At 52.5% G+C, this 25,339-nt stretch overlaps 1 protein-coding gene across 5 annotated transcripts in view; it reads left to right on the top strand.

Annotated features, from left to right (window-relative positions):
- Positions 1-25,339, top strand: part of NOX5 (NADPH oxidase 5) — a 53,704-nt gene that overhangs the window by 8,688 nt on the left and 19,677 nt on the right. For 4 of the 5 annotated variants that reach the window (XR_008417043.1, XR_002077939.2, XM_019441646.2 and 1 more), the window contains exons 4-16: positions 3,686-3,896; positions 5,538-5,772; positions 7,516-7,669; positions 7,854-8,032; positions 8,971-9,153; positions 10,640-10,772; positions 14,021-14,157; positions 16,199-16,390; positions 18,731-18,775; positions 19,177-19,301; positions 19,577-19,661; positions 20,332-20,431; positions 24,363-24,529. Coding sequence is in view for 3 of the 5 variants with exons in the window: in XM_019441646.2 (XP_019297191.2) it covers positions 3,686-3,896; positions 5,538-5,772; positions 7,516-7,669; positions 7,854-8,032; positions 8,971-9,153; positions 10,640-10,772; positions 14,021-14,157; positions 16,199-16,390; positions 18,731-18,775; positions 19,177-19,301; positions 19,577-19,661; positions 20,332-20,431; positions 24,363-24,529 (1,946 nt within the window). In the remaining 2 variants the exon portion in view is untranslated. The remainder of the gene's footprint in view (positions 1-3,685; positions 3,897-5,537; positions 5,773-7,515; positions 7,670-7,853; positions 8,033-8,970; positions 9,154-10,639; positions 10,773-14,020; positions 14,158-16,198; positions 16,391-18,730; positions 18,776-19,176; positions 19,302-19,576; positions 19,662-20,331; positions 20,432-24,362; positions 24,530-25,339) is intronic. The other variant, XM_053888910.1, reaches the window with a different exon arrangement.

Genomic DNA, 25,339 nt, shown 5'->3' with positions numbered 1-25,339 from the left:
TTTCATCATCCCAAACTCTATACCCATTAAACACTCACGAGCTTCTATTCCTCCCTCCCCAGCTCCTGGCAACCACTTTTATTTTCTGTCTGTAAGAACTTGACTATTCTAGGGTATTTCATATGAGTGGAATCATAGAATACTTGTCCTTCTGTGACTGGCTTATGTCACTAGGCATAATGTCTTCAGGGTTCACCCATGTTGTACTATGTGACAGGACTTAATTCTTTTTTAAGGCTGGACAATATTGCATTGTGTGGATAGACCCATGTTTTGTTTATACATCCATCAGCGGACCCTTGGGTTTCTTCCACCTCTCGACTATTGCGAATGATGCTCTTATGAATACGGGTGTAGGTCTTCAGAGACCCTGCTTTCCATCCTTTTGGGCATCGACCCAGAAGTAGAATTGCTGGATGAAATGGTAGTTCTATTTTTAGTCTTTCGAGGAACGCCGTAGTCTTCCACAGAGGTTGTAACGCATGACGTTCCCACCAGCCATGCACGAGGGCTCCAGTTTGTTCATATTTTGCCCACACTCGTTACTTTCTGTTGTTGTTGTTGTTGTTGTTGTTGTTGTTTTTCTAATTGTAGCCACCCTGGCTACTAAGTGGTAACTTAGTGTGGTTACAGCATTACTTCCTGTGGCCACATCATATTCCACTGTATGTATATATTGATCCTGGGTCCCATGCCGCAGAGTCTAGGAGTTAAGATCTCTGACTCGGAGGTCAGGCTGCCTGAGTTCAGAAATCAGCTCCATCACTTATTAATAATCATGGTGGGGGTGCCTGGGTGGCTCAGTCGGTTAAGCATTCGACCTCGGCTCAGGTCATGATCTCACGGTTCGTGGGTTCGGACGCCACAACAGGTTCTCTACTGTCGGCACGGAGCCTGCTTCAAGTCCTCTGTCCCCCTCTCTCTGCCCCTCCCCTGCTCGCGCTGATCTCTCTCTCTCAAACATAAATAAACATTAAAAAAATAATAATTATTATGGTGAGCCTTGGGCAAGATACTTAACTTCTGTGTGCTTCAGGGTTTTTTTTACCTATGACATGAGAATAATGGTTATAATAACAGTATATACTCATGAGGTTGATAGGATTAAATTAGTTAACTTGTGTAAACTCAGAACAGTGCCCAGCACAGGATACACCCTTTATAGGTGTCAGCCACAATGTGTTACTGTTTACTCAAACTCCATTACCAAAATGGACAATTTGTCTCCCCCTTCCCGCCACTTTTTTTTTAACATATTTATTTATTTATTTTTGAGAGAGAGAGAGAGAGAGAGAGAGAACACCAGCAGGGAAGGGGCAGAGAGAGAGGGGAAGAGAGAGAATCCCAAGCAGGCTCCATGCTGTCAGCGCAGAGATAGATGGGGGACTCAACCTTAAACTGTGAGATCATGACCTGAGCCAAAATCAAGCATCAGATGTTCAACCGACTGAGCCACCCCCATGAACATCCTGCTTTTAAATCTTTGGCAACTCTGAGGCGCCTGCTTGGGATTCTCTCTCTCTCTCTCTCTCTCTCTGTCTCTCTCTCTGCCCTTCCCCTGCTTGTCTTCTCTGTCTCTCTCGAAAATAAATAAATAAACTTGAAAAAAAAATACACTTAAACCTTTGGCAACTCCATGGCAGCAAGCATCTCTGAAGGCCTGGAATCATCAGAGGAAGGGATACTGCAGTGAGAAAGAGGCACCCAGTGAGACTGGGATGGTTGGGGAGGCCAGACTGTGCGGGCCTCGGTGGCCAAGGGTTGGAGTCTCAGTACAGTTAGCAACGGGGAGTCGTTGAAGAGTGTTGAGCAGGGAAGTCACTGGGCTGGATTTGCATCCTGAAAAGCTCAACCTAGGTGCGGGCATGCTGCTGGGCAGGGCCTTCTGGCCTATGGGGTTTCTCTAGCTCCCCGCTGCACCTGACTCAATCTAGCCAGACCTCATTCCTGGAACCCATTCCCCAAATCAACCCCCTTCCCCTAGTACGTGGGCAGTTGGCCAAACCCACTTCCTGAACATCTTCCTCAGACCCCACCCAGTCTCCATGGGACAATCCTCACTGACTGCTTTCTGAGCATCAAGCTTTGCTCGCTCCTGAGGTTTACCGATGACCTCAGATGGAGAGGTCGGTTTGTGACGGGAGGAGTGGCACACTCACGTTCTCCTAGCAGGCAGTGGCGGGGAGGAAGGCAGGGCAGGGCAGGTGAAAGGAGATTTGCAGTTTTATGGCAGGAACTAGAGGGCATTCCCTTCCGGTGGCTTCTGCTTTCTCTGAGATCCAACGAGGGACTGGATGGCCATGGAGGTGAGAAGTGGTCCTTGCAGACAGCAGGAGAGTGACCACACTAGAGAAGCAGGAGAGGGTTGCAGGGCAAGTTGAAGGCCTTGCTCTGGCTGGGGATAAAGCTTCCTGCCCTCTTGGGTGCTTTTCTTCGGGAGTGTCCTATTAGCTGCCCTGGTGCAGGAAGGGAGAGAGCAGGTGGCTAGATTCCCTCAGAGATGGGATATTTTTAGGTCATTGGAATAGAAGGACAGCGGGACAAGGAAGAAGAACGTGTGTCTGAGAATAATTATCAAGGAGGACCCTAGATTTGAAATTAGCAAAGGAGTGAATAAAGTTGGATGGATGACAGGGTGTGAAGGGGACAGGGGAGGGACCGGAGCTCCAGATGCGGTTAGAAACCTGTTGCATGGTGGCTCTTGACTAGGAAAGCCGAGGACAGGAGTGTGACTGGAGAGGGGTACTTTAGACTCTGCCCTGGCATGTGATTTGAGACTTTGGCTTTGGGTCTTCCTGACGATCATAATACCAGTAAAGACTTTCCATTTATATGCAACTACTTTTTTCCAGATACTGCAGTAAGTGCTATATAATGATCTATCATCCTTGAACAGTCTGAAAGGGAGGAATTATGATCCCCATTTTATAGATGAGCAAAGTAAGTTTCACTACTCCGAAGGACTTACAGCCCACCAGCAGTTAGCAAGGGGCAGAAATCCAAAGCTACCTCAAGTGTGTCTACATCCCAACAGGCCAAGAACTCATTAATCACAGGCCCCGCTGCTCATGAAGTATGGAAATACACACAGAAAAAAATATGCCTCTAATTCTCATCGCGGTGGAGAGATTTGGCTTCTTTTTCCCATCACACTCTCAGTCACCCATATTCATGTAAAGTCATGTGGCTGGACTTGAGTGCCCAGCTGTGGCCTCTCAGGACAACATAGAAGAGGAAGGTCTGCTTCAAGTGAGAGAGCAACAGGGAACTTTCCCTCACCACCACCCCACGTACAATTGCTTCCGGATAATTAATACTCTAAGCAGAGTAATCCTTACAAATTAAGCAAGCAAGTGCATCTTCTGTGCAGATGGTCTTGGAAGCTCAGTACTTAGGAGGCTGCAGATTCTCGAGAAAGACATGCACTGAGGCTAAGAGGAGTTTATTTGTCCTGAACTGGGCAGGAGGGAGCCATAGAAGGTTTCTGAGAGGAGGGTGATAACTGTGTATTTTTTGATTGCCTGGTCTATACCCCGAAAGGGAGTTGGTTCGCAGAAAACTGGAGGTGGACGATTAGGGAACGTTCGCCACTCGATGCAATGGCTGTGTATGGGAAGGGGAGTCTGCGGGTACAGAGTGGGGTCCCGGGCAGGCCCCCACTCGTCTTCATCCCCACTTGGGACAGGCAGCGGCTCCATCGACGCGGATGAGCTGCGCACCGTGCTGCAATCGTGCATGCGCGAGAGCGCCATCTCGCTGCCAGACAAGAAGCTGGACCAGCTGACGCTGGCGCTCTTCGAGTCGGCTGACAAGGACAACAACGGCGCCATCACCTTCGACGAGCTCCGGAACGAGCTGCAGCGCTTCCCCGGGGTCATGGAAAACCTGACCATCAGGTGCGGCCCTGTCTCCAGCGTGGGCCCTGCCCGCGTAGGGGTTACCCTTCAGGTGCGCAGAGAGGCCGGAGGCCCGGGGGATCCCTCAGCTCCGCCCCCAGCCCGGCCAGCCCGGCTCAATCCTGCTCCAGCCCCGCCCTAGGCCCACCCCAGCCCCGCCCCCCCACGCCCTACCCTACCTAGGCCCGCCCCATCAGTGGCCCGCTCCAGCCCCGCCCCGCCACGCCCTACCCTGCCTAGGCCCGCCCCACCGGTGGCCCGCTCTAGCCCCGCCCAGCCCCGTTCCAGCCCCTCCCTAGCCCCGCCCAGTCCCGTCCCACCGGTGACCCCCCCTTCAGCCACGCCACGCCACGCCCTACCCTGCCTAGGCCCGCCCCACCGGTAGCCCGCTCTGGCCCCGCCCAGCCCCGCCCAACCCCACTCCCGCCGCTCCCTAGCCCCGCTCCGGCCCCGCCACGCCACGCCCGACCCCGCCCAGACCGTCCTACCGGTGACGCGTTCCAGCCCCGCCCAGGCCCAGCCCCACCACGCCCTACCCCGCCCAGGCCCGTCCCACCGGTGACCAGCTCCAGCCCCGCCCAGCCCCGCTCCACCCCAATCCAGCCCAGCCTGCCTAGGCCCGCCCCACCCGTGGCCCTCTCCAGTCCTGCCCGTCCCCGCCCCCGCCCCGCCCCAGGCCGGTCCTTCCCAGCCCAGTCCCAGCCCCACCATGCTCCAGTCCCACCTCGCCGCACCCTGCCCAGCCCCACCGCTCCACACCCTACCTAGTCCCAGCCCGCCCCACCCTCGCCCAATCCCGCCCAGCTGCATTCTGCCTAGCCCCTCCAAGTCCGGCCTTTGCCCTCTTTTTCATAGGGGACAAAGGTCTTGTACTGCGGGGCAGCTATGGTCTTGCCCCCGTTTTCTACAGTGTCTTTTCAGAATCAACCTCACAGTATTAAGCACCTACTGTGGGCTGGGCATTTATACAAATATACCAGTGCATTTTATAGCAACGCCCCAAAGGAAGTTAGTTACCTCACCTGAAGTAACTTACCTGGGGTCACACAAATAATTAGCAAAGGCAGTCATTTATTCAGCTTGATGGAGCAGGCACCGTTAATTTATATGTAATTGATACCAATAAACAAATGCATAAACTAGGGAAGTACTAAATTGGTAAGGGCTGCGGAGGAAATAAAATAGACGTGGTGTAACAACACACCAAGTTTGATTCCGAGGTCTGAAAAGTGCCGGTTTTGTAATTCATTCTTTTCGTGTATTAACTTACTTGTGGGTTATTCACCACAACACGTCTCAGATTCTTCCATCCTTTTCGATTGCCTTCCCCCACCCCTCCCCCACCCCCCCACCCCCAATTGGCAAGTAAGGGAGGTATTGAAAATAGCCATGGTGGATGCGGCATCGGACAGATGGGAGTTCCATCTCGGCTTCACCTAACTGTGTGACTGTGAGCAAGTCGCTTGACCTCTCTGTTTCCTGGTGTCAAGGGAAGCCGGCCCACTTGCTACGAGGCTCCAGAGACTTGGTCGGTTACAAGGGTCGGGGGGGTGGGGGGGGGGGTCTCTAGGTTCCGACTTCGGTGGTGCCCGCCGCAGCCCGCCTGGCCGAGTCCCCCTGAGCCGAGCCCCTCTCCCACAGCGCCGCCCACTGGCTGACGCCCCCTGCCGCCCGGCCGCGCAGTCGCCGTCCTCGCCCTCTGACCTCCGCCTACTGGCACAACCACCGCAGCCACCTGCTCTGCCTGGCCGCCTACGCGGGCCTCCACGTGCTGCTCTTCACTCTGGCGGCCTGCGCGCACCGGGCCCTGGGCGCCAGCGTCATGGTGGCCAAGGGCTGCGGCCAGTGCCTCAACTTTGACTGCAGCTTCATCGTGGTAACACTCCGCCGTCCCAGGGCAGGGAAGCGGGCGGGAGGACTGATGATGTAGGTTCCTCATAGACCGACAGGTGGACACCTGGGGTGCCTCAGGGCAGGATGGCAGGTCAGCTGGGGCAATACGCGGTGGACATGAGGCCCAGAGAGGGGCAGTGGCTTGTCCATAGTCATGCAGCACGTAAAGCACAGCTGGCGTTTTTATTTTATTTAAAAAAAATTTTTTTTTTAAGTTTGTTCTCGAGAGGGAGAGAGAGAGAGCGTGAGCGGGGTAGGGGACAGAGAGAGATGGAGACGCAGAATCCGAAGCAGGCTCTAGGCTCTGAGCTGTCAGCCCAGAGACTGACACGCTAAGGGAGGGGGCGGGGGGCAAACTCACAAACCGGCTGAGCCACCCAGGTGCCCAACACAGTTGGCATTTTTGTGCACTTACTTACTCTGTACAGTCACCGGGCTAAGCACTTTCCGTTTGATGTTCACAACAGCCTTATGGTGGACCCTGGAGGAGGTGGAGCTGGCTCTTGTGCAGGGCTCCAAGCAGAGAGCACGCTGTAAGAGCCCTTGAATGCCAGGCTAATGAGTCAGAATATGATACTCTGGGCCAGGGAGTGAGGTCTCCAAGTGGTTTCGATTCTGCTCCTACAATTAAAACAAAAATCCCTTCCAATAACCCAATTCATGCTCATTTACTTGTAATTATGTGCATGCCCTATTATCATTAGCTATTAGACTTCCGGCACACTATGTGGCAAGAGTTATCCTTAATGATCAGGGACGTATAGCTTTAGTTCAAATACTCTTCTTGATAATATCAGCTTCTTATGTGGGTTTTTTTTTTTAATGTTTATTTTGAGAGAGAGAGAGTGTGAGCAGGGGAGGGGCAGAAAGAGAGGAAGAGAGAGAATCCCCAGCAGGCTCCATGCTGCCAGTGCAGAGCCCGACTCGGCACTCGAACCCACCAACTGAACAGTTGAGCTCATGACCTGAGGTGAAATGAAGAGTCGGATGCTCAACCGACTGAGCCACCCAGGTGCCCCGTGGGTTTTATTTTTATCCTCAGAACTGGCTATGTGTGGGAGTTGGAGACCCATGACTTATCTTCTTGGTCACTTGCTCTTGCATTATTAACATTGCTTTCAATCAGCACTTTCTCTGCAGGGAATCTTTTTAAGCTACTTGTCCTTTCTGTGAGAGGTACTTTAGCTTTGTTAGAATCAGACAATGTAATCTACAAGTTCACATATCTGGGCACACGTACATTGAAAGCAAATGAGCAAGGAGGGAGCCCTTGTCAAAAGCCCCTTGGAAAAGCCAGTCTTTCTCCTCCAGGACACCTTGAGAACTAGACATAACATGTGCCTGTCTGACGTAAAGACTAAATGAGGGCACCATGTCAACACAGATATCAAATATTACCAAAAAGCTTATGTACTCCTCCTGTGTTTAGATCAAAGTAATACCAGCAGTCATTCTGCAACATTTTCTGTTCCTGCCCCACCTCTGGAGACGCTGCTTTGGACACCCCAGCTGTGGACCTAGGGGGGCAGTGAAGGCTTGGGGACAGGGGAGATGGGGAAGCGGCCGGTGCAGGAAACACAGCTCAGAAAGAGGATGGGAGGTGGCTGCCGGGGAAAAGAGAACGGGGCCGAGAGAGAGAGAGAGAGAGAGAGAGAGAGAGAGAGAGAGAGAGAGCGCGCCAGCCAGAGAGAGCCAGCTGAGGCTCTCCGCCACTTTGCCCGGCCAGGTGCTGATGCTCAGACGCTGCCTCACTTGGCTGCGGGCCACGTGGCTGGCTCAGGTCCTGCCGCTGGACCAGAACATCCAGTTCCACCAGCTCATGGGCTGGGTGGTGGTTGGGCTCTCCCTTGTGCACACCGTGGCCCACGTTGCGAACTTCGGTGAGTCGCCTGGGGGCCGGGAGCCCGGTGGGCCTCCCACAAACCACTCATTATCAGCCCTGTGTGCCCTGCATGCCCGGTGGGTGGAGAAGGGGTCTCTGCCTGGGTGGGTGCCTGATGGGGAAGGGAGGGGACCCCAAGGGAAAGGTGGAGAGGGAACAGCTTGTCTTGTGCTTGTCTCCAGCGCTCCAGGCTCAGTCCGGGGCCAGCCCCTTCCGGTTTTGGGAACTGCTGCTCACCACGAGGCCCGGCATTGGCTGGGTCCGTGGCTCCGCCTCCCCGACCGGAGTGGCGCTGCTGCTGTTGCTGCTCCTTATGTTTGCCTGCTCCAGCTCCTGCATCCGAAGGAGCGGCCGCTTTGAGGTGCCAGGCCCTTGCCCCTTTGCTCTCCCAGGCTGGCCTCCCAACTTCGTTTCATGCCGTGTCCCCTCTCACTTACTCCAGAGCCCAGGAAGTGCCCAGGCTGCTCTGCATGTTATGTGCCCGCGACTTGGGTTCTTCCCCTGGGCTGCAGTTCATGTCTGCAAAGCGAAAAATGTTTTGCTCTGGAAGATTCTGCCTGTTGGCTGGCATGCCCCCTGCCCTAATGGGATTGAGCTAGGAAGGGGAAGGGACACAGGCTCACTCAGCTTCCCCATCTATAAAATGGCCCTATAATTCTCTACCTATGAATTTATGTTAGGAATTAAATGGGATACTATATGTGAAGCCGCTAAGTATACACCTGGCACGTCGATGCTCCAACAGAGGAGCGTTAGTTCTGCGCAGGAGGTCACAGATTTGGTTTGGAGCCCAAAACCAAACCACGTCAGGTAGACAGAGAGAGAGAGCACCAGCAGCAATCCTTTGAAGTCGGAATCCGCATCTTCGCTTGACCCACAAGGAATCTGATGCTCAGACAAGTAATTTCCTAGCCCACGCTCCCACAGCCAGTAGTAGAGGAGGCATTCCAGCTCGGTGCTCTGCTCTTTTCTTCTCCATGCTCAGGAAATGGCTGTCTTCACATCCCCCTGAGAAAGGGTCCATGTGATGGGGACCGTGATGCTCATGAGCCCTTTGGGGGCACTCTACTCTGCCCAGAACATCCCCAGGCAGAGGTTTCGGATGTTTGGTGTGAGCTCCAGGAACCCTTATACAATCCTTGGGCCAAGGGCCCAGAATAAATAAGCCCCAAAGCTTCCCAGCCCCAGCCCCTGTCCCCAGGAGAGCAGTGCATGACCAAGGCTCTGGGGGCTTCCCTGTTCCACCCCCAGGACTTGAGCTCTGGAAGCTTACTGCCCCCTCCCTCCTCACCCTCGCAGGTGTTCTATTGGACTCATCTGTCCTACCTCCCCATGTGGATCCTGCTCATTGTGCACGGGCCCAGCTTCTGGAAGTGGCTGCTGGTCCCTGGCATCTTGTTCTTCCTGGAGAAGGCCATCGGGCTAGCGGTGTCCCGCATGGCAGCCCTGTGCATCGTGGAAGTCAATCTCCTTCCCTCCAAGGTGTGAAGGGGGCCTGAGGTGCCTAGGGGCGTTGCGGATGGTAGGGCGCAGCAGCTGGGTACCCTGATAGACCCGCAAGGAAGCAGGGAATAGCGTAGCTATGGCCCCTGCACAGCAGAGGAGACAAGCAAAGTGTGGGATCTGGTCTAGCCTTCAGGAGGGACATTTTAGGAAGCAGCGTGACAGGTAGGCAGGATACCATGAAAGATCAGTCTTAAGAGCCTGCAAACTGCCAGGCCCTGTGCCAGGTCACGGAGACGGCTCGGGCACTGTCCTGCTTTGCCCTTTAGTTACAGTGCAGGGCTGTATGGGTGAGAGCAGAGTGTCAGGAGGTAGGAAACTATCTTTGAGAGGTCAGAGAAAGCTTCAGAATGCAGAATGAGATGTCCCATTGGGGTTTTGAGAGATGAGCAGGAGTTTGTTGCGTAGACAAGATAAGGAAGGGTACTCCTGGGAGAAGGAACAGGCTGAGCAAAGGCACCGGGTTGTGGTGGGGGTGCTGTCCTTGGGGACTATGGGTAATTTAGCACAGCTACAGCCAAGGTGCCAGGGAGAGGGGTAGGCAGGGCCTGGTGGAACGCCTGATCAGGGGGAGGGGGGTGGGGGTAGTAAGCCAGTTTATTTTCCAGCTAGATTTCTGCAGTGGCTCTGTGGAAGACGGTCCAGTGAGGACCATTTGGGGGCTGTTGCACAATATGCAGACGAGAGCTCATGAGGGCCTTGACCCTAAACAGGGGCAGTGGCTGTGGGATGAGAAAGGGGTGGCATATCACAGAAAGACTCAAGAGGTAACTGGCTGCATTTGGGGGTGGGGAGAGGAAGGAGCCTAGGACATCTCCTGGGTGTCTGAGTGACTGGGCCATTTATGGAGAAAGGGAAGGCAGTTCTGGGTGGCTCAGCTCTGGACAGCCTCCGCCGTGATTAGCTGCGGATCCCGTGGTTTCCTAGCTGGTGGCCTTGAGCAAACTCCTTAACCATTCTGAGCCTTCGCGTCTCATCTGTAAAGCGGAGAAAGAATGGCATCCGTCTCAGAGAACTGCCGTGAGGACCAGAGATGACACTTTTAAGTGCCTCGCACGGCTCTGGCACGCTGTGGGTGCCCAATAAACAGAAGCTGTTGTCCAGGGGGATATTGTTCTCCTGGGGGAGATGCCCATTAGTGGTTGGATGCCAGCCAAATACTACAGCAGTTGCAAGAAACGGGCTACAGCAGTCAGGGGGCTTCACCGAGAAAGGCCACTGCCAGCAGTGTTCACCCCATAAGAAGTGGGATCAAACCAGGATCAAACCCTACTGTCCCTTTCTCTGATCATCACCTACCGCCTGGCTGGCAGAGGTGCCGCAGGCCAAGCCCCACTCACAGGCCGGAGGGTCTCACGTCCAGGGCTGGCCTGGTGTGTGACGGAGGAGGATGACCTAGCCTCTGCCCTCTCGCCCGGAGGCCCCTGGGCCTGCTCGGATGACCCCAATCTTCCTCTCTTCCCAGGTCACCCATCTGCTCATCAAGCGGCCCCCTCTGTTCCACTATAGGCCGGGCGACTACCTGTATCTGAACGTCCCCACCATTGCGCGTTACGAGTGGCACCCGTTCACCATCAGCAGCGCGCCGGAGCAGAAAGGTACGCCAGCCCCGCTGCTCGCTCGGCAGGCATTTACCGAGTTCTGCCTGGTGCCAAGCATGGGCTGGGAACTGGGAACCCAGACGTGAGCAAGGCCAGGGCCACAAAGTCGACCTCCAAAAGCTCCAGGAAGCTTACTAGACAGAGAAGGGGATGAGGGAGGAGACAGAGCAAAAGACGTAAGGAACAGCATGGAAAGCTGGGAACACAGGACAATTTAATGTAGTCGGTGCTACATCGGGGGTGGGGCGAGGAGGGAAGAAGGGAAGGACAGGGCGGGGAGGCAGGAGAGAGGGTCAGAGAAGAGGTGAAAGGCAGACAAGGTGGCTGGCAAAGCTGGCTAGAGCCTGGGTGGGGCCGAGGGGGACTCTGGCCGAGGGGGACTCTGAATGAGGATGGTTGGTGGCAGCACTTGGGAGCCTGCAGGGGTCTGAGGCAGAGGACGAGTGAACTCAGAGGAGCCAGGGAGTTCTCAAGGGTGCTGTGGTGAGAAGCCAGGCTTCCCCCATCTCTGTGGAGCCCCGAGGCAGCAGAATCCCTCCAATCCTTCTTCCCCATCCCTGGACCACTCCCATCTCTCTCTGGGTCACCAGCACACCCGTGGAACTGCTCAGCTGACCCTCCCTTCACCCAGTGGACCTCTGGCCTCCACCCATGTACATGCCCTCCTTCTGGTCCTGGACTGTTGTTAAGCCGGCACACAGACCTGTGCCCTCTTCCTAGGCCAGAGATCGGCCTTTCCACCTTACGTGGTAATTCTGGCAGCGAATGCCTTGCCTGACCCTTGCTCGGCTTCATGAGGGATGAAGGGTCCTGGTTGCCTGTTTCCTCTGACCCATCCCTATTAAAAACTTTAGTTCCATTTAGGATGCCTCCCAGCGCCGGCCCAACAGGACCCGTGGCCCAGCCCCCACAGTTCAGACCCAAGGCAAGGGTTCCTCATGTGAGGCTACGTACCACCTGCCCCAGAGTCACCTGAGTGGTGGCTTGGACGTACAACGGGGCAAAGGTGGGGGCGGAGGCAGGAGGGGGAAGGTTCTTTTCTTCCTATTTTTCTTTCCTGTTCTGTTTCTCCAAAAGAGATCTGCTCTCAGAAAATTCAAACCGTATAGGAATATGCACAGAAGAAAATTAAAATCCCTCAAACAATGCCATCCAGAGAAAGCCCTTGTCAGTCTTCTGGTGAACAGTCTTCCAGATCTGTCTTTATATACCCACGTGGTTCTATAGATGTGGAGATGGTTTTGCCTACACGGGGTCACATTCTTCACGCTGTTTTGCAGCCCGCCTTTTCTCTGTGAGCAGTATGTCATAAAAGTCTTTGCATGTCAGTTCTTTAAAAAAAAAAAAAAAAAAAAAAACTTTCCAAGGGGCGCCTGGGTGGGCCAGTCGGTTGAGTGTCCGGTTTCAGCTCAGGTCATGATCTCACGGTTTGTGAGTTCAAGCCCTGCCTCGGGCTCTGTGTTGACAGCTCAGAGCTTAGAGCCTGCTTCAGATTCTGTGTCTCCCTCTCTCTCTACCCCTCCCTGGCTCGTGCTCTGTTTCTCTGTCTCTCAAAAATGAATAAACGTTAAAAAAATTTTCTAATAAATAACCATTTTTAAAAATACAAAAAAAATAAATAAGAACTTCCCTTTGCATGGCTGCATAGTATTCCAGTATAGTGATACCAGTATGATTAAAATGACCACATACACTAGATGGATGTGCCATTGACTTGGCCGATTCTCGAATGGGGTTTCTTCAGGGCGTTTGCTTGGAACCTGCCTGTCTCTCAGGCCCTGAGCCTCCTGTGGTGGGCTGAGTGAGTCCGTATGAGGGCTGGTACATACTCCGAGTTGGTTTACGGAGCTGGCTCACAGAAATCAGGAGTGGACTCAGGTTGGCAGTAGTAACTGATTGCATTCTCCCAGCGTTTAGGGAGGCCCCCCCCACATGCACTCACTGTGTGGGGTGCCTCAGAGTGTGTTGTGTAAACAAGGCACAGCCCAGCCCCCCTGGCACTTGTAGGGTCAAGGGAGAGGAAGCCTCGGAGAATTAACTGAACCTTAGCATCTTCTTCGATTGTGAATGCCCACAGCCAGCCACTGAAGCATTAACAATACCTGTGACTCTTTCAAAATAAAAATCACAAGATTCTTTGAGATCGCATTGTCATGGTTGCCGGCACCTCGGGGTGTCCTTTATGCTCATCAACGACTTCAGGTTTCAGTGGCCACGCAATTCTGGCGGGACCTCATAGTTTACTGTGTTGGCAAAGAAGCAGACGTATTCTTCAATCACACATTGGGGGGGGGGGTGTGCTTGTTTTTTGTTTTTTTGGTTTTTTTGCAAACAAATACGTGCTGTCTCATTTGTGATTTCCATGTGTGTGACTTTGTGTATTTAAAAAACCCTGCTCTGAGAAGGAGTCTCTCTGTTGTATTCACAGGACTGCCAAGAGAGTCCATGGTTTAAAATGTTTTTTAAGTTTATTTCTTTATTTTGAGAGAGACAGAGAAAGTGCAAGCAAGAGAGAGAGGGAGAGAGAGAGAGAATCCCAAGCAGTCTCTGCAGGGTCAGCACAGAGCCCGATGTGGGGCTCAAACTCATGAACAGTGAGATCATGACCTGAGCTGAAATCAAATCGGACGCTTAACCCACTGAGCCACCCAGGCGCCCCCATGGTTTAAAGAAATTGTTTAAAGGGTAAGAATGCCTGAGCAGGAGATCTCTCGGGGTGGGGGGCTCCTTGTTCAAATGTTGTGGATTCTCTCTGGTACCCTTCAGCAGAGGGGTGGCCACCCACACCACCTTTCTGCCGGTCACCCCTCAGCAGAGAAGCTACATCCCAGGTACTAGGCACAATGAAAGCCATTGTTCGTGCCACAGACTGAACACCTACTGTGTGCAGAGCCGTTGACAAGCACCTGGTTGAATGTGGGAGGGAGTGGTCGCCACCTTGGTGAGACCCTGGCCTGATCAAGGAGGCAGGAGCTTCTAGCGTGCTCAGGGCCACTCTGACCCTGGTCTTGGCAAAGCAGATGGCTTAAGTTGACTTCATGGAGGAAGACTACAATATCTGCACCAGAGAGATGAGATTTCCAAGTCCCAGGGCTGGGACTGCTAGTTTGGGCCCGTGGAAGGACATTCAGTCTGGAGCTTGAGCAGTAGATGCCCAGCCCCAGTCCCTCAGGTGAGACGGGCCTGCTCCCTGCTGGAGGCCGGCGGCGCTGACCCCCTCTCCCCCTGCCCTGTCTCTTGCTCAGACACCATCTGGCTACACGTCCGGTCCCAAGGGCAGTGGACAAACAGGCTGTATGAGTCCTTCAAGACATCAGACCCTGTGGACTCCAAACGGCTGTCAAGGAGTTTGAGGATGAGAAGGAGCCAGAGGAAGCCCCAGGTAGGTTGCTTCAGGGGAGGAAGGGTCCACTGTGGAGTCAAACCCAGTGGGGACCGAGTTGCTGATGTTCTCAATGGTGAACATCAATCATTGAGCAACGGCTGTATACACTGGCTGGACGGCAGCACAGGGGGCGAGGCAACTGTGGACAGTGTGATCCAACAGCCCAACCGCCCCAGGACCTCCCGAGCCCCAAGTCCTCCGTTAGAAGCCAGGTGGACAATGGAAAGAGAGGGGAGATTGAGATCGGAAAACCCCGCCTCCACGTCCCTGCTGCAGCACCTTGTGACTGTACGGCCTTGTATGTCCCTTCGCTTACTAGAGCTTTAGCTTAGTCATCAATGGACTAACTGCAGGTGGTTCCCATCCTTGGCCTCCCTTTCTCACGTGATGCTTTTTAAGAGCCAATGATGGAATGAATGCAGGGAAAGCACTGAGCTAACGGGACAGCACGGTCCACATGGACTATTCACCATCAGCGTCAGCAGCATCAGTGGCAGTGCTGTTATCTTTTGAGCTCTGATGAACCCACGAAGCTGACAAGTTGCCAGTGTCTGGAACGAATACTGACTCGGGGAGGTTTTGGAGGAGGGCAGCGAGACGACAGTGAGAACGGACAAAGGAGGCTAAGGCGCCCGAACCCACACCTAGTAGGCTGTACGGCTCAGTTGGGAGACATGTTAATGTGGGGAAGCCCCTGCTGAAGGTCAAAGGAAAAGCAGCCCCGGGCCTGGCTCAGCCCTGTCGTGCCCCTGTGGAATTTAAACTCCGAGGGGAGAAAAACCAGGCGGAATCCTGCCAGGCCAGATCACAAACCCCTCTAGAAAGATGCCCAGAGCAAAGCTTTGGGAGATGAAGGGGTCAGTAGAAACAAGCAGAACGTTCTCTGTTCTTAATCAGGGGAACCTTCCTGAAGGAGGAAGCTGGCTTTGAACACCAGGAGAGTCACGCACACCAGGAATCTGTGGGTAGATACGTTAAAGACTGTGTTTCTTTAGGACCTTAAGGTACCACCGCCATAGAATAGATTGGCATAATCTTTCTGGCAGGCAGTCTGGCCACATGCGTCAACATTTTAAATATGTGTACCCACAGGCCCAGCCATTCCATTTGTAGGGATTTGTCCTAAAAAGCTAATTGGGTAGCTGCACAGGAAGTACATTAATCACCTTGTTCCTTCATTCATTTAGCAAATATTTATTGAGCACAGCACCTACTGTTTTCCAGGCACTATTCTAGATGCTGGAGATAAATCCGTAAGCAACAGTGATGCAGTGCCTGCTTCCCTTCCAGAGGGAGAGGTAGACAATAAACAAACAAAATACAGACATAATGTGTCAGGTGATAATACGTGCCAGGAAGAAAAATGAATCAGGGTAAAGGGATAGAGATGAGAAAGATGTTATCTTCTATATGGTGGTTGTTAATTAACACTAATGAGAAAATGGGGATGATCAAAATTGTCCAACACTAGGGATGTAGCTAAATAAATTACTGATCACCCTTATCACGGAATAGTAAGTTCCTTAAAAAAGATTATGTAAATGTATATGCATTAGCATGGAAAGCTAGTCAAGATGTAGTGAGTGGAAAAGGCAGGTTACAAAGCAATATGTTTCATTTATGTAAAAGAGAGAGAGAGAGTAAAAGTCTGGAAGGACATAGAAAAAAGTGTTTAGAGAAGTGATTCCACTTTATTCAGGGTACTTTTTCACCTTAATCTTTATAGTTCTGTAACATGTGACTCTTTAAAAACTAACATGTATTGATTTCATGATTTAAATTTTTTTAAATGTTTATTTATTTTGAGAGAGAGAGAGAAAGAGCTTGAGCAGGGGAGGGGCAGAGAGAGAGGGCAAGAGAATCCCAAGCAGGCTCCACACTGTCAGCACAGAGCCTGACGTGGGGCTCGAACTCACGAACCCACGAGATCATGACCTGAGCCGAAATCAAGAGCTGGATGCTCAACCACCTGAGCCACCCAGGCACCCTAGTTTCATGATTTAAATAATAAAGCCATTTCCACTTCGAACCCAAACAGAGTTTTCAGTGCCAGCCCGTCCGGTCCGGAGCCGCGGTGCAGGGAGCTATGGCCTCCAGCAAGGATGTGACCGTGGAGCTGACATCCTACAGGCCCAGGGGGACTCCACAGCATGGGGACCCAGGCCCGGTGCCCACAGGGACAGAGGAATCGGCTCAGGCACAGCGGAGAACCACGTCTGAGTGGGGTCTGGTAAGGCTCAGGAAGCTGGGGCTGGAGGCGGGAGAGCCGGCCTTTGTGTCCCCAGGGGTGGTGGATCCATGGGACTCAGGAGAGAGAAGTGCTTAAGGGCAGCCACATGCACGAAGCTGTGCATATGATGTGGTGCTCCTGCAGCCAGGCATGTACACACTGCCTTCCTAACTTCTGCCGTGTTCGCTCCTCACTGGGAATATTTCCTACCTGGTCTCTCTCCTCACACCCCAACATGACTTTAAACTTACTTGTATTAAAAAAAATTTTTTTTTTGTAATGTTTATTTAGTTTTGAGGGAGAGAGAGACTGAGTGTGATCAGGGGAGGGGCAGAGAGAGGGAGACACAGAATCGGAAGCAGGCTCCAGGCTCTGAGCTATCAGCACAGAGCCCGACGCGGGGCTCGCACCCACAAGTGGCGAGATCATGACCTGAGCTGAAGTAGGACGCTTAACCGACTGAGCCACGCACGTGTCCCTATAAACTTACTTGTGTTTAAAAGGACGCTGTAGGGGCGCCTGGGTGGCTCAGTCGGTTAAGCGGCCGGCTTCGGCTCAGGTCATGATCTTGCGGTCCGTGAGTTCGAGCCCCGCGTCGGGCTCTGTGCTGACAGCTCGGAGCCTGGAGCCTGCTTCCGATTCTGTGTCTCCCTCTCTCTGACCCTCCCCCGTTCATGCTCTGTCCTCTCTCTGTCTCAAAAATAAATAAACGTTAAAAAAAAAAATTAAAAAAAAAAAAAATAAAAGGACGCTGTAGATTGCTATCTTGAATGGTAAACTAATTTCGTGTGCCATAATCAGAAGGTAACTCTCAAAGTAAAATCAAGGAGCGCCTGGGTGGCTCAGTCGGTTGAGCGTCCGACTTCATCTCAGGTATGATCTCACAGTTTGTGGGTTTGAGCCCCACATCGGGCTCTGCTGGAAGCCTGGAGCCTGCTTCGGATTCTGTGTCTCCCTCTCTCTGCCCCTTCCCCACTCACACTCTGTGTCTCTCTCAAAAAAACAAAAACATTAAGGAAAAAAAAATTTAGGAAAAAAAAAGTAAAATCAATAAAAGCCAATCTTAATCAATTCTGGCCAGATGTTCCTGCCTGCTGACGCTCTGAGCCTGAAGCCACAGTCTGCTGCTCCTTCTCCTTCTCTCTCTCTCTCTCTCTCTCTCTCATGCTCTTTCTCTTTCTTGCTTTAGTACCAGAAAAAGAAAGAGGTGGGCTTGGTAAGCGTAGCACGTTAAAGATTACTAACCGTGATGTGGGCTTTCTCCTTGCAATTGGAAGGTTTAAAGACCACGGAAAGGAGAGTCGCTCTCGTCCAGGGTACCTCCTACACAAGTAGTTCAAGTCTGACACCGTGGGGGACACAGCATTCAGTGGCCCCCGGACAAAGAAGCAGCAGGCTGTAGTGTGACGGGCACTGGACGGTCAGCAGGAGACCCAGGCTCTCCCCTGAGCTTGTTCCCACTCTTAGACTGGGCTCCTTTTCTGTCAAGTGAGGGATTGCTCTGGGTAATTGTGAAGGTCACTCCTAATGCTGCCCTCCAGCAGCAGACAGAAAACTATCACAGGCCCTATAGCCTGTTTTGGGGTGGGGGGGGTGGGGGTTCTATTTCCTTCACCTTGTGGGAGGAAGTGCGCCGACCTCCCAAATCTGGTCTCTCATGCGCTCAGGCCTGGAGGAATCAGGCAGAGCAGACAGAAGAGGCCTCCTCCTTGCCCTCAGTGGCTCCCATCAGCAAGCCCAGGACAGGGTCCCAAGGGCAGAGTGGAGCCATGAGCCAGGCCAGCCACTGGCTTTTCTGCCTGGCGAAGCCGGGCAGAACTTCAAGAAGGAGCAGCTACTTTAGATGAGCTGGACTCTGGAAGATGCATAGGAATTTGCCAGCTGGGGAAGAGGAAAGGGTGTTGTTCTCAGCTGAGGGAAAAGAATGGTCAAGGCCAGGGGGTGTGTTTGGGGACGTGAAAGCTATAGTAGTGGCTGGAGATAGGAGGAGGGAGGGAGTGTTCTCCAGTCACCCCCTGGAGCTGATTTGTATTGGATCACAAGAGCCAACTGTTAGATTTTCAGGAGCTTTGAGAGCCGGTTCTTAGACACAGTCATTATGGTGGCCGCCGTGATGGCAGTGTTTCTACCAGAAATCTCCAGACGGAGTCAGGAGCGTGTTGTTGTTTTCTTTTCCTGAAGAGCCGGTTCACCGGCACACTCCATGCTCCCTGCCATGCTTGGGACAGAAAAAGCAATTCCCCTTTTGTGAAGGTGCTCAGACTGGCAGAGGCCAGGATGCCTCTGAGGATTGCCTGACCCCTCCACTCCCAGAGACCCACAACTCTCTGCTCATCGCAGGTCTCCGAGATGTCCTCTGAGAACCATCTGTTTTGCAACATCAAGGTAGGAGGCTCCAGCAGGTGGACATGACCGAGAATCCCTGCCGCAACCAGAGAATATGAAGCCTCTGCCTGCAGGGAGGGCTTGCCGTGGCCCTGGGTACCCCAGTCCCTCAAGTCCCCAGGGCCTGACTTCCCGGTATCCAGAGAAGGGGATCGAACCCTGTCCCCTTGCAGGTGCACACGGGGATGCTGGCTGGGTCCCACTCTCACCAGTTCTGCCTTCTAATATTCCAGGGCTCTCCCAGATTTGGGCTCCAGGCACTGCAGTGGGAGCCACTTAGATCTGGGCTCCAGCCCAGGAAGTGACTGCCTGCATATAAGAGGGAGATGCTGAAGCCTTGGGGTTCAGCTCTCCCCCATGCCTCCAGCCCTCCCCTCGAATGCCCTCCTGTTTGTTCACAGTGCTATATCGACGGCCCTTACGGAACCCCCACCCGCAGGATCTTTGCCTCTGAGCATGCGGTGCTCATCGGAGCAGGCATCGGCATCACCCCCTTCGCTTCCATCCTGCAGAGCATCATGTACAGGTGGGCGGGTGGGCTGCATCCCGGGACAGAGTCCAGAGACACTCTCCTCTCTCCTCTCTTCCCTCCCCCTTGCTCTTCCCTCCTCTCCTTTCACCCTTTTTTCTCTTTCCTCCCCTGCTCCCCCTCCCTCTCTCTTTTGGCTCTCATCCCTCCGCTTCCTCACAGGGTGGGCCCTGCCACCCCACCCTTTTCCCCTGCCCCCTGCACTGTTCTTTGGGGTCCTGAGAAGTCTTATACTCACCCCAAATTCAAAATCCCTCATCACCTCCCCCCAGGCACCAGAAGAGGAAGCACATCTGCCCCAGCTGCCAGCACTCCTGGATGGACAACGTCCAGGATGAGGACATGAAGCTCCACAAGGTGAGCGCCACCTCCTCCAGGCAGGCCTCTGGGCCCTGTCTCCCGGAAACCTCCCTGAACCACAGTGGGCTCTCTGCTGCAGATGAGGGGAAGGGACAGATGGCTCTCTCCCCTGCTTGGATCCACTGGGCCCTATGGTGCCTCCCGAGCGTCCAGGCCTTCCCCTGTCACTTCTGAGAGGCATTGAGGGCCCTGAAGATGGAATCCCACTAAAGACCTGGGAGCCCGAAAGTCAGGCACCTGGGATCCAGTTACAGCCATGATGTGTTTACCATTGCCTGGTGGTGGTTTTAAAAATGAAAACGTTTGCCTTTTGAAAATTCGTTATTTTCTATAGACCACTGAAAAGAGTTTCTAAAAAATAATTAACTAATGTTCTCTTGGCTTCTTCCTAAGCTTCCTATTTCAGAACCCTGCTTGCTATAAACAAATAGATCATTACAGAAAACCCCGAGCCGGCAGTCAGGAACCTGGGTCCTGATCCCACGCTGCCCTGTGACCTGAGCAAGGTTCCTACCTCTGCAAGCCTCAGTTTCCCCCTCCATTAAATGGGGGTGATAATGTGTGCCCTGCTGACCCCCAGGTGGTCATCCCGCGGTGGGGACCGCAGGTGTGAGCGTGCTGTGAGCAAGGCAGCACCAGCTCTGAGCAGAAGGGCCCCTCCCCCTAGGTGGACTTCATCTGGATCAATCGAGACCAGCGGTCTTTCGAGTGGTTTGTGAGCCTGCTGACCAAACTGGAGCTGGACCAGGCCGAGGAGACACGAGAGGGTAGGAGAAGGATGGGGCTGAGGAGCGTGGCAGCAGGGTGGCGGTTCAGGCTCAGGGTCTATTTAAGAGGGTTTCTAGATAATTCCATTTCTATGCAAAATGTGGGAGAAAGAGGATGACTTCCCCCCCCCCCCGACTAAAATGTAACATTTGTGAAACCAAAAAAAGAGGAGAAAAATGTATTCATAATCCCATCAGGCTATGCACACGGTCTTTAAAAAAAGGACCTCCTGGGGCACCTGGGTGGCTCAGTCCTTAAGCGTCCGACTTTGGCTCAGGTCATGATCTCATGGTTCGGGGGTTCAAGCTCAGAGCCTGGAGCCTGCTTCAGATTCTGTGTCTCCCTCTCCCTGCCCCTCCCCCACTCGCGTTCTGTCTGTCTGTCTCTCTCAAAAATAAACATTAAAAAAATATATTTAGAGAAATTTAAAAAGGACCCCCTGATATATTTTCTTACATTTTTTAAAGATGTATATTTGTTTGTTTATTTTGAGAAAGAGACAGCATGAACGGGGTAGGGGCAGAGAGAGAGGGAGAGAAAGAGAATCCCAAGCAGGCTCCGCACTGTCAGTGCAAAGCCTGACATGGGGCTCAAACTGATGAACGGTGAGATCATGACCTGAGCCGGTCAGAAGCTTAACCGACTGAGCCACCCAGGTGCCCCATCCAACATAAATTTTTAATGTACATAATCTGCTGGTAGAGATGCACAGGTAAATAAGCATAGGCGTTGATTGAGGGTGAATGCTCACTCTTTTTCCTGACGAGGTGGTAATCAAAAAGTGTGGAGAATGGTCTGAACACCTTAACGTGTATGAATTATTTTACTGTCTGGTCCCTTCTTTTACACTTTCATCAAAAATGAATGTTTCGAATGTCCCCCTCCAGCCCTGCGGTCTCCGTCCACCAACCCCTAAGTGTTGCTGCCTATGTGTTGTGCTAAGCCAGCGCTTAGCCTATACAATAACATGCTTCTCTGGGTTCCATCATAGTCTTTACGGAACATCTTTACGGAAGTTGCGCTGCGTTTTTAAGTTAATCTGTTAGAATCGTTTGGTTTCGTTTCCTTGTGGAATAGCTAACATGAGGAGGAATACCTTTAGATATGTTTCTAACTTTAGAGAACTGGCGGGTTTTTCTTACACTGGTTGAGGTCAGATTTTATTTGGCTGTTTAATTATCCTAAAGCTGCCATGAGCGAATTCAAATTCCTATGAAAAACAGTTTATAAGTTCAAGTACTCAGATGCAGTTTTCTATAAGAAATGTTTAAACAGACGACGCTTACTACAACAAATATTCAAAGCCATAAAGCACAAGTCAACAGTGTTTGCCATGGAATCGGCAAACTTTAGAATGTTACAGTAAAGCTCTTTGCTCTTTCTTGTAAATAACAATTATAGCAAATATTTATAGAGCCTCGACTTTGCTCTAAATGCTTTTATGTATATTAATTCATTAGAAACTCACTTTTATGATGATGAGCTAGGGGGAAAGTTTAGATTTCATTTAAGTTTCCTGGTTACCGGTATATAAATATTTGCCGTTTGCTTCTTCGTAATCTGTATAAACAAAGGGTAACAGCCAACCTGGTGCTTTGCGTTCTCGAAGCCCCTTGAGTCAACAACTTTATTACCTCACATTTCTTCCAAGGCTTCTCATTAACGGCAGCTGAAGCCCGCGACTTCTGATTTCGTCTTTAATTATTTACCAAGGTTTGAGTCCTAGAATTTGTGGTTCATCGTGTTCAGTTTCTGTAGCTTCGGCTTCGGACATTCTGTTTGGGTTTAATTTTTATTCTATCCTGTAATCGCTGTAGAAACCTGACCATGGTATTGCCTTGCTTACGTTTCTCATGTGAAAAACAAAACAAAACAAAACAAAACAAAACATGGATACAACTAGCGCCTACCCCATAGGGCTGCTGGGAGGATAAAAAAGGGAAACTCGGGCCAAGCTGGCTATGTGCATACGTGACATCCCTCATGACCTTGTAACCTGAGACCACTTAATCAGACTGCGCGTTTGTACGTTACCAGATACGGGAGACAAAGAAGTGGCAAGTACATAAAAAACCACGCCACGTGGCGTTCGGGGCTCAGGTGCAAACCCAAGTGAGCTGTGCCGGCACGAGTAAAGTTACCTCCTGGAAAGAAAAGCCTCAGCGTCACCGCTAACAGTAACAGTATTTAATGGCTGTATAATGAATGATCCAGTTAACGGTTTGCCATGCTTCGGCTACTAGACACTATATTTATTCCTGATGCTCCACTATATATATATATACATATACATATACGTATACGTATATGTATATATATATATACATAAAGCTGCAATTAATATGTATGTGCACATAGTTCAAGTCTTTCCTTAAGAGAGTGTCCCAGAAACGGACTGACTGTCTCCCACACGACTGTTTGGAGAGGATGAAAACCATGTCAGGTCATTCTCCAGAGCCCCTTCTTCTCCCTCCCACTGTGGTGTCGCTCCCCCTTACCCCTCGCAGGGGGATGGGGAGTCTCAGGGAGGGGGGAAGAAGGGTCGGGGCTGTCTCAGATGAGCGTCCCCTACGGTACATCTTCTTCCCTCCCACACCACCCCGCCCTACTCAACTGGAGTGATATGTGAAATAAAATGTGGAATCTCTCCTAGGGCCATTTGCATTTTAACAGTGACTGAGACCTTGAGCCAAAGGAAAAGCAGGCTAATGGTATATCTCGCAAGACAGTAGAGAGCCAGCTGGCATGGCGTGAATCCTTTAGTCTTGGGAGAGAAGGATGAAGTGATCATCAGCTTGTGGACCCAGCGTCCTAAATCGGGGCCTGTCATTAGCTTGGACTAACGCACAGGTGGAAGGCATCATTCGCCAGCCTTTTCCCCATCGTGGCACTCTTGGGAAATGAGAACATTTGTACGCCATGTCGGGGGAAACGGAGGAAGGTGCTTGAGCCCAGAGGTGCCCACCAGGGAGCTCCAGTTGCCCTGAGAGCTCAAGGGATCGGTGTCTCAGCAAACCTGTCCTGTTGCAGGCACTGAGCTGTGTGCACCCACCAGTGTCCAGGCAGGTCCAGGCCAAACTCTGCCCTGTCCCTCCTGTCCTCTGGCTCCCCTTTCTGGGGTGCTGTTCTCATCCCATCATGCCCTGCTCCAACACCCACTCCCTTCCCCCTTTTGCTGGCTGGGAATTCAAGCCCCTTCACGTTCTGGTCTCAGTGGGTGTCCAGGCCCATCTCGCGTTTGCTCCCATTCAAGGATCCTGTGTTCCAGGCAGGCAGTCACATCATGCCCCACAAACACCACATCTGTTCGGGCCTCTCATCCTCGGCTCACCTGGTCCCCCTTCTTAGGATGCCCTCTATTCATCCCCTCCCCCCACCTTGGAATCTTGGTCCTCTCTCAAGACCTATCCCAGCACCCTCCCTCCCCCGCCCCCCAACCCTCTCAGGAAGCGGCTCAGTCTGCCCCTTCCATTTCCTGTAGACCAATAGCATTGCCACTCATATAACCCTTGACCTTTTGTTCTCAGTTACATTTCCAGGTGTGCCTGGCCTGTGTCCCCAAGCAGACTGAGCAGACACCATGAGGCAGGAAAGGGCATGAGCTCAGAGCCCAAGGACTGCTGTGCTGTGCTGTCCTGGGATTCATTTCCCCGTCTATTCCTGGGGTGGCTGTGGGGCGCACATCAGAGAGTGGATGGACAGTCACTCGTGTATGCCATGCACAGAGTAGGCTCCACTCCAGCAGTGGACCACCTTTCCTTTCTAAAGCGCTGGTCCCTTGGAGGTCATGGGCGAGCGCAGTGGGCTGAAGGTGTGAGTTCAGAGCACTCTTGGTCTCTATCCAAGCCCCAGGACTAGGGGCTGGCGTCCTACCCTGTCCTCATCACGGGCGCGAGCTCCTCAGTGCCACCTTCTCCCCCCGCCACACAGGCCGCTTCCTGGAGCTGCATATGTACATGACCTCTGCACTGGGCAAGAATGACATGAAGGCCATTGGCCTGCAGATGGCCCTCGACCTCCTGGCCAAGAAGGAGAAGAAGGACTCCATCACGGGCCTCCAGACACGCACCCAGCCTGGGCGGCCTGACTGGAGGAAGGTAAAGGCCAGCGAGGGCCCCACAGCCTGCAGGGCCCAGTGGGGCTGAGAGCCTAAGACAGTGGCTGGGAGATTAGGGCCGGGAAGCTAGGGACCAAGCATGAGGCCAGCATTCAGAGTCCAACCGGGATCCCAGACCCAGAAAGGGAGGCAGGGGACCTACGTTCTGGTGCCATCACTAGCTTACCTTGTCGTATTATTGGCCTCACTTACTCCATCTGTTCAGAGACGTTAGCCTATATGACCTCCTAGGCCTCCCCCAGCCCTAACTCCCTATGAAGGGAGGCTCAGAAGGCCTGAGAAGACAAGGGTCTTGGGGAAGTAGCACCATGTCTTCTTATTGTTTCTGGTACAAATGGAAAAGACTGAGACCCAAAGGCACAGAAATTTACAGTCTTTCTATTTGATTTCTCAGATTGGTTTTCAGATCATTTTTCCTGCTGAGTACTTCCCAATCAGGTGCAGAGTTTGCATGAGGTGCCAGAAGGGACTGCTTTTCAAAGTGCTGGAGACAATTGTCCCCAGTGAGGGAGCAGGACGCTGCCGGTGCTTGGCCACCAAAGAGGACTTTCAGCAGTGGCCTCCTTAAGCAGAATGTGGGGTGGGGAAGGGTCCTCACTGGGGGAAAAGCTGGACTTTAAGAAAGAGACATGTCAATGGAGGCATGTGACCAGGGGAGGACTAGTGTGAGGTCTGAGCAGTCGGGGTTCAGCGTGCTCTGGGGTTGCCCTCCAGCCCTGCAGTCTCCCCACAGGCACGCTCTGGGAGTGGAAGAACTGGGTCGTTCCGGCCCAGCCCCTTCCTGGGGTCT

Source organism: Panthera pardus, unplaced genomic scaffold (genome assembly GCF_024362965.1).
Source record: "Panthera pardus isolate Hobbes unplaced genomic scaffold, ASM2436296v1 HiC_scaffold_24, whole genome shotgun sequence".
Classification (NCBI taxonomy): domain Eukaryota; kingdom Metazoa; phylum Chordata; class Mammalia; order Carnivora; family Felidae; genus Panthera; species Panthera pardus.
The sequence above is the reverse complement of the archived record's forward strand: the minus strand, read 5'-3'. Positions and strand labels throughout refer to the sequence as shown.